We start from the raw sequence: 9,054 nt of genomic DNA, 5'->3' as shown, positions 1-9,054 counted from the left end.
CCTTTTTGATAAAGTAAAATAAAGTTATGATGTTTCTATGCTTCTCTCTATGGAATTCTGATAGATATTACGTTAAAACAAAAAAAGTGCAGTTTCAAATTTCAAAAGCCAACAGTTTACACATAATGTAAAGAAATGTATAACAAACTAACTATTGAATGAAACGACATGAATATGATCTCCATATTAGTTTATGCATGATCCTTGTAGGGATACGCCCATTTATGTAATGGGGATTCAAAATTGTAAACTGAAAATTCAGCTCTCGGTATTGCTAAATAAGAGATGGGGTGGAACATAACCATCAACTCAATCTCCATAAATGTCAGCGATCTTCTTCGATGGTTTCAACTTCAGGATTTTTTCCCCCTTTTTCTTCTTTTACCGATGCATTGACCATTGTGTTTGAACCAAGCGAAACAGAGAAGGGACTTGGAGTAGTAGGGACAAAATTCGTCAACATAGGCTCTTGCAGCTCTGCTAAAAGAAACAACCAATATTAGAAAAATAAGAAGACAAACAAAAAACCTATAGGAAAGAGCTTATAAGATTCGACATAAATAGAAAATTTTGAATATGACTCCAAGTAAGCGATCACAAATAAAGTCAATAGATCTCATATTTTACTATAGAAAGTCAAATGGAAAAAAATTAAGATTTAAGAGATATGTAGCTCATGAAGCCCATCATTTACATAGACGACGGGAAAGTTACTTTAATGTTAGACCTATATAAACCCAGATGTAGGCCTGATGTTGTAAGCTTTACATTGTTACTTATTTTAAATGTTAGATATGAACAAACAACAAAACTACATATCTAACGTATTGTTACAAAAAATAAGATAGTCATATTGGAGAACAATAAATAGTTGTGAATGCGCAAAACATAAACCGAAGGACATTGTAACACAACCCATTTTTGGAATACTATATGGGCATAATCCAAACTTATCAAGATTTTCATGTTTAATGAATGAATACAACTGTCGAATAACTATTTTTGCCAGAGTCTTCGATAAGAAAGAGGCGTCTGAGTAAACAGAAGTGAGATTCCATCATTTCAGAGCCGACGCCTCCTTTTCTGCCTTTCTATCTATACTTCCCATCCGGAGGAGGAAGCTCCCGAGAGGGAAAGAGAAGAAAAGAACCAATGACATCATCCCAAGCCGATTGCTTCTCTCGAGCTGGGTACAAAAAGATTTTAGATGTTGTTTTTTCTTTTCTAATATAACTACTATACATAAGATAAATTATATGAAGACACTCTCTCTATCTAATTTTATGCAACATTCTTGTTCTAATTTGAACTATTGCATCTTAAACAAACAACCTGCATAACAATAAACATTGTCTCTAGGATCTCAATCAATACCTAGTAATATTCGCCCTTATTTTCTTAAAATAAATATGTAAATGAATTATACAAGATAGAAAATGTGAGAGTTTAAAAGAATTAGCTTACCTGATTTTCCATGAGCAAAGTGACAACGATCATGGAAAGGGCATTGACCTGTTGTCTCCCACTTGATACATATCTTTGTTTTACAGTATATAGGTATCTCAATACGGACAATATCATTTTCATGCCTACTAGTCTCAATCATACTAGGATCACTTATGTTCCTTGTAGTTTTGATACATATTGCAGAAATCTCCCTATCCCTTGCCATGTTGGTGTTAATTTTTGAAGGACGTTCATGAAGAAATTTGCACTTATATCCATAAGGACACTCCTCTCCATCATAAAATATCTTGCAAATTTTCATCCTATGCAATTTTTCTTGATCCTCATTCAACTCCCTATCCTTTACACATATTAGATCCTGCCAATTTGGAGGAGGGTTCCGCAAATCTTCAACACCATGAGCAAATGTACAATTTTCCCCATTCTTGAAAGTTTCTTTCAAGAACATAGCACACATGCGGGTTTTATAAAATATATGACTTGTCCCTTTGCTTTCTTGAAGATTTGGTGAGTTCATTCTGGATTTAATAGCTGGGAATGTTGCAGAATTTGGCAAGTTGCTATTGGAATCCGTCATTCTCTTGAAAGAAGGTGCATGCTCAAACTGACAATAGGACTCAAAAATATCATGGTTCATTGGAGAATTAGGCCAAACACCTCCAGCACCACCACCGGCAAATGGCATTGGCATAAAGTGTAGAGGAGAAGGTGGTTGATCGAAAAAACTCATATTCCTTTTTCTTATGTTGATTGTTTAAATGAAATCTGATTCTATTATTTCTTGTCTCTAAAAAAAAGTAAATGAGGATTCAAACTTTTAATAGAAAATAGAGAAAGAAATAAAATATAAATCATTGACAATTAGGAAAAAGGAGAATAAGTAAAATCAATAATAACTAACACATGACAGAAAAATAGAGATACTATTGACATAACAAAATACTGTAAAGGTAAACATTGATGACTAAAACATACATTCGTAAACAACAACAAAATACCTAGTGTAATATTATAAGTATTTTCTGGAAATGATAGGACATACACAAACCTTTACATTTTCTTTGAGGGGTATAGAGGTTGTTTACAGAAGACTATCAGCTTAAAAAAGACTTTTCAAAGTAGAGTTGTAATGATGATTTTTAAACAAGAGTGCATAGAAACAAAGAAAGAACAATTTGTTCTCTCAGAGTTATGGCCTTATTCATATTTTACCCAAAATAACATGCTTGAGATAATAAAAAAATAAAAGTGAGTCGTGACTCACATCTAATAACAAACAAATGAAAAGTCATGACTAAAACAATGAAACTATTGTAAAAAAAATAACGATTTATTAATTTTCAATATTTCTTTCTCTCTCTCCCATTATTCTGCCTTCTTCATCATCTTTCAAAATTCTCCTCTCTTCGACACTTTTTGAAATAAATATTATATATTCTTCTTGGAAGCGTGAAAATATACACCACACTAGCCCAAGCATGAAACTTTCCCTTTTAAAGAGAAATTATTTGACTTCTTTCTTTTTCTTAACTTTAAATAAATTGTTCTTTGATATCCGGTGAGGAAAAATATTTTTCATATACATTTCCTTGGACTGATTTATTTTTCTTAACTTTAGATTCATCCTTCTTTACAGCTTGATAAACTTTGGGTTGCAATAATCCACACGGTTATTTGTTCGCTTTTGTGTTTGTTTACTATTTTAGCTCTCCTTGTAGCTTATATGCTATATTTGTGTCTTGTCGGGGTGGTTCGATTACTTTATGAGGTGTTCAGAATTCGGATGAGTTTTTCCCCATATGTAGCTCTTGTATTGAAAGAGTTGACTTCGGTCAACATTATTTATAAGCAGGCTAGGATGAGATTTATGTTTGCATCATTAGTGTTGTGTATTAATATTGATCTAGTAGGACCTTTGGTTTAGATTCCATACTTGTTGGGTTAATTTTTGAAAGTTTGATTACTTGATACTGTTTAGTTGTTTTGGTTGTAGTGTTGACTTTAATCAATATTTCATCGAGACGACCTCCATTGGTTATTTTGATGATTCTACCAGAATGTCTTTTCTAGTTGGAAGCATGTTTGGTTTTTATTTGCAGGACTTTGAATGAATCTGAAAGGTCTATTTGGTACCTTGAAATTTTGCTCTATGTTGTTGAGGCAACTACTCCTACACTAAGATTGACGCACTAGCAAAGGTTGGTATAAGAAGGCAGTCACAATTGCAGAGCCTCAACACTTCGGCGATGGCGCAACGGGGAAGCTTTGCCACTTCTATGGGATAACTCCATGAGATTGTGGTAGCTTGGACATAGCTAGAGGAACGTGATTGCCTCTTCTCTAGCAATCAGATTGATGAGTATAGTTTGTAAGAGCGACAATTGTTGAGTGTTTTAAGTCTCTTAGTTTTTTTAAGTCATCTTAGACTGAACTATCATTGAAGAGAGCTTAGTCTACAAAGAATTTCTTTATTTCATAATTTTTTTTTTGTGATTCAAAGGATAATTTCTTCCCCTTTGCTTCTTCTATCTTATTTAAATTTCAATTCCACAATTTTTTCTCATTTTCCCCCTCAAATCCTTGATTTTTAGTTCTTGAAAATAACTTTTTGAACTTTTTAAGGTCTGAATTTACTCCCAACTTCTCCCAGTTATGAAGCATATGATCCTGATCTCAAGGGGAACTTAATGTCAGAATTGGTTTTTGATGAGTCGGGGATTTAGACTCATTTAGGGCTTAATATCTAGATTTTTAGTGTCCTCAATACTTATTTTATGCTCTAAACTGGTGTTTAAATGCTAATTTGCAGAAATGAATGAAAAAGAGCAAGGTACGGACATTACCAGACCAAAAGGAGCGAAAGCTGAAGAAAAACAAGGTTGATGCTCGCAAAGCCACCCGGCGAACAGCCAAGTGGCTCTTCAGCCTGCCTAAAGTTACAACAGATGATCCCTTGGACAAAGACAACTCGATGATTGAAAGGGTAAATCGGCAAACCGCCAACTGGATCGGCGAAGGAAGTTCTAATCACCTAAAGTGACAGACGGAAAGTGTGGAAAATCCAAGTCAAGAAAGCGATGGAAGGAAGCACTCGGCGATGCTCGACTTACTCCACCAAGTGGATTAAAACTGAAAAATCTGGAGGCGTATTAATGCTATTTTAAAAAGAGTTTTAGGGAGTTCTAAAAATTTGGACAGCTCCTACATTGGGTTTTTGATCCCTAACTCTGTTCTTTATGTTTTTGAGTAGAGATATAGGTTTTAATTGATTTGGAATTCAATTTGTGCATTTTGAAGACTTGTGGATTATTACCCAAGCTAATGGAAACCATATTCGGTAACTATTTCTTGCTCTTTATTATGTGTGGCTAAAACCCCATTCTTGGGGGTGTGATTATGTGATTGAATACCTCAATTAGCTTATGTGTGTTAGTATTTACTAATTTGATTGTGATTTGAAGTCGGTTTAATTAGTAGTTGAGCTATAATTGATGAATTGTAGTTGCAAATGTAGTTCAAGTCTAGCATTCTAAGCTTGCTTGATAAAGAGGTTTTAGAGTTAAAACTATTAATTGATGATTGTAGTAATTGGGTTATTGTAGACTTATCTTGAAAAAGTGGGTCTAAATTCAATCCTACCAATCTAGCTTGAAAGAATAGATTAATTGAGGTATTGGGATGTTTATATTTTTTATGCTTGTCGAGGTTCGAGAGAACTCGCTCGATTCGTAATAGTTGATTGAGAAATGTCTATTACCCCTAAAGCCTATCCTACCAACTAAGATTCAATGATTGTTAGTAAGTGATAATCACCCATATAGAGAAATTGGTGTTCAATTGATCACACTCCCAAGGATCCCTCTCTACTTGATTACATTTGTATGTTCTTATTGTTAACTGTTCACTCTAAACCCCCAATTGACATTAATTGTTAAACCCCTACCATTTACTTTAGCTTCTTTGAAAATGTCTACTTCTACAAACGATTAGAATACTATTTCACTCCGTAATTGAATTCTTTATCGTACCGCTCCATGTGGGATCAACCCCAACTCTTTGCTGTCGTTATACTTGATTGTGACCGCCTACACTTCGAATCGGATGAAGTGTAGTTGAGCCTTAAAAAAATGGCACCGCTGCTGGGGAGCGGTGTTTTGAATTAATTTAGTGAACTTTAGTTGTGAACTGATTGTGTTGTAGTTGAATCAACTTATTTTGTGTTTTGTTGGTTGCTCTTAAATATGTGAAGTTATGAATGTTAATGGGAGCAATGCTAGTCAACTTGGGCATAATGATGACATCGGTAACCTGAACTATGTTAAAGAATATTAGTTGGGAAGTGCGGGTGCTATTCGATTACCTCCAGTTGTGGGCAATGCGTTGTTTCATGTAACTAGCACTATTTTGCAGCTGTTGCAAATGAAGGGTCTATTTGGAGATTTTGCTACTGAGGATCCTCAGGACCACATCCGAAACTTTATAGATGTGTGTGGGCCATTTTCTTTCAAAAATATTTCTCAAGAGTCGGTTCGACTTCGGTTCTTTCCCTTTTCCCTGATGGGGGGAGCAACGAAGTGGTTGGCTGAGTTACCAAGGGATTCAATCACTTCTTCGGATGAGCTCACAAATGCGTTTTATGTAAGGTTTTTCCCTCCCTTGAAGATGCTGACTTTGAGAGATAATATTCAGAACTTCAAACGAGTGGATGGTGAATTGATTCATTAGATATGGTTGAGGTTTCAGAAGTTGCTGCTCTAATGCCCAACTCATGGACTCCCAAACAATGTGTTGCGATAATATTTCTACCGAAGTCTAGATTCAATCAACAAGGATGTGGCTGATCAGCTTGTTAGAGGAGGAATCATGCAACCACCGTTTGATGTAGCATCCAATCTTCTTGACAAGACGACAAAAATCAGCCGTGCTTGGTACACTAGAGAGGCTCAAGTGTCTCCTCTCAACTTCAAGTTGACAAAGGAAAAAATTGAAAAGGACCAAGTGCGGGATGCAAACATGGCCAAGATGATGACCCAAATGGACCTATTGTCAAAACATATCATGTGTAGTGGTTCTAAGGTTGTGCATACGATTTGAGTTAATATAGTGAATCCCGATGAAGTGCAATTTGAAGCTATTTACAATGAGGAAGTTCACTTCTTAACAAATCAAGGAGGAGGTTTCCCCCTGAACAATCCAAGGCTCGATGGGAGCCAAGGCTAGAATAGGGACCGTGATCACGGTTGGAGAGACCGAGATAGGGAATGGCGTGACCGTGGTATGAATTTTAGAGAACTAGACGGTGACAAAGAGAGATATGTACCTCCCCATGAGCGTCAAAAGACAAAAACACAAAGGGCTGATCCTGAAAATTTCCGCACTGAACATATGCTTGCACGCATTCTCAAAAAAGTGGAAGGATCGGACAAAGTGCTAAAAGAAATGAAAGATGATGTCTCATCTGTCAACCAAATAGTTACATCACATTCGGTATCAATTAAACAGCTGGAAGCACAAATGGGTCAAATCTTGACTCATTTAAACCCAAGACCAAAAGAAGGCTTACCGAGTGATACCATGGTCAACCCAAAGAATGAAGTTTGGAAGCATGTCCTCATCGTGCCACATTGTTAAATAAGGCATTTCTTGCAAGGCAATCTAAGTTTTTAGTTTTTAATGTTGTTGTTTGAATAACAAATGTTTGATGTGCATGTTGAAAATTTGAAATTTTGGAAAATAGGCAATTAGGAGAGCCTAGATACCGGTCAGTGAGCCCGATACAGATCACCACTTTGACCAACTAAATGGCTGGAGTTTCTGTAACTTTTGGCGGACAAATTACCATTCCGCGCATCGTCGAATGGGTCGGTGACATAAGTAAACATCGCCAACTGGCGCACAAACTTAAGGGTCAAAAAGGCTTAAACCGTTTTAAATTCAAAAACTTCCTTCATTTTTTATTTTTTCGACCTTTGCACTCTTACAATCAAATTTTATATCATTGTTGCTTGATAATTTCGTGTACGGATCAATTGCTCGGGGGTATTTGCATCTTTCGCTTCCGAACTTACGTACTTAGCATTTGTATCTACTTTTGAGGTTGGTGTGCCGAACTCTGCTTAAATATTTAGTAGTTTGTGATGCATGCTAGTAGTTTGTTGAATCTAATGAATAATGTTGAGTAGTTGACTGATTTTTGTTTATGGGCTTCTATCGTATTATGCTTGATTCTCTGTGTAGCCTATATTTGTTGAATTCCAGGCTTAAATTGAGTGAAATCGTGGGCTGTGGGTTGAAATTTTAAGGTCGGGTTCAAAATCTTACACGAGAGTCCAATCAGCGAGCTTAGTCGAGCTCACCGAATGGCTCGGCGGTTCGCCAAGAGACTCTTGGATCACCTTTTTATTCCTCATTTTTGATGATTTTATTCTGTAACATTTGGTGATATGCCTGATCTCCCTGAGTTCACTCGACGACTCGCTGAATGTTTGTTAGATCGCCCTTTCCGAAACCTAATTCTAGAAAGTATTTTGTAATTTTCAGCGAGCTACTTTTAGTTCGCCAAATGGTGTCGATGAATCGTCAAAAGGCCCTGTACCTCGCCGAATTGTACTAATATCTAAGTAATTTTGTTCTGGAACTTTTGACGAGCTCGATCTAGCTCGCCGAACTAGTCGGCTAGTTTTCCTGCAGTTTTCATTCTTTGATATTTTTTTTGAACTATTCCTAACACATTGAATTATTCTAAGTTGTTTTGCAGGTATGGCCAGACCTAAGGTGCCAGGAAAAAATCAACCACCCCGTAAGAAAGCATGAGGAATAGTGATCAACGAGGGTGTTGCGTCCTCCCGAGCTACACAAGCAAAACTTCCTCTGACAGGGGGAAGAACACAGGAAATGGTAAGAGGCCTGCCAACCCTAATCCAGCGGAGGCTAGCTCAGATAATATGGACATCTATGACTGCCACCTCAAAGTCAGATATTGAGGGCAACTCAAGGTCTAGATCGCCAGTCTCAGTATCAAAGCCAGAGAATGACAAAACCTTGCAGAGGAGGAGAGCTGAGATGCGCTCTAAGGTGCTACATGATCCGTCCAGGATACTGGTGACTGCTAGACCTCCTCCACCTCAAGCACAGGCTGTTGAGTAGGTACCTCTTGTGCCCCCGGTACAAGCACCTCTACCTCGGTCTTTGAACAGATTGAAAGTTGTCGGGTTGAGGACTATCTTAAAGGAGAAGAGGCTATCTACAGATGGAGTAGTGGGCAGGTACCCTGAAATGTGGAACACCATCAAGTTCCACAAGTTTGAGTACATAACCCCGAGGCGCATACATACCTTTCTGGGTCCGTGATTTTTATGCTAAGTATGGAAACTTGCTGCCCAAAGGGAAGAAGAAGGCAAGCTCATTCGCACCAATTTATCATGTGATGTTGCGTGGTAGAAAGTTGAAATGTAGTAGATCTGACATCAATGAGGTTCTAGGGTGTACGATGAATGTGTTTCACTTCTTGGTGGATTGAATACAGAATAAGACCCTTGATGATTTAAAATGGTGGTTAGCTCCTCTTATCTCCGACATCAGACCGTC

At 37.0% G+C, this 9,054-nt stretch overlaps 1 protein-coding gene across 1 annotated transcript; it reads right to left on the bottom strand.

Annotated features, from left to right (window-relative positions):
• Positions 1 to 325: 325 nt before the first annotated feature.
• LOC102602582 (zinc finger CCCH domain-containing protein 39-like) lies at positions 326 to 2,197 on the bottom strand. The gene is made up of 2 exons (XM_006345287.1): positions 1,465 to 2,197; positions 326 to 477 (listed from the first exon to the last, which is right to left on the bottom strand). Exons 1-2 carry the CDS (start codon positions 2,195 to 2,197, stop codon positions 326 to 328), a joined length of 885 nt encoding a protein of 294 aa, XP_006345349.1.
• Between the last annotated feature and the right edge of the window lie 6,857 nt (positions 2,198 to 9,054).

The sequence above is a fragment of the Solanum tuberosum genome, unplaced genomic scaffold, assembly GCF_000226075.1.
Source record: "Solanum tuberosum cultivar DM 1-3 516 R44 unplaced genomic scaffold, SolTub_3.0 scf00065, whole genome shotgun sequence".
Lineage (NCBI taxonomy): Eukaryota > Viridiplantae > Streptophyta > Magnoliopsida > Solanales > Solanaceae > Solanum > Solanum tuberosum.
The sequence above is the reverse complement of the archived record's forward strand: the minus strand, read 5'-3'. Positions and strand labels throughout refer to the sequence as shown.

Coding starts and splice junctions, on each gene's coding strand:
- LOC102602582 (XM_006345287.1), bottom strand. CDS start 2,197: ATGAGTTTTTTCGATCAACCACCTTCTCCTCTACACTTTATGCCAATG. Junction 478..1,464: donor CTTTGCTCATGGAAAATCAG/GTAAGCTAATTC, acceptor TTCTTTTAGCAG/AGCTGCAAGAGCCTATGTTG.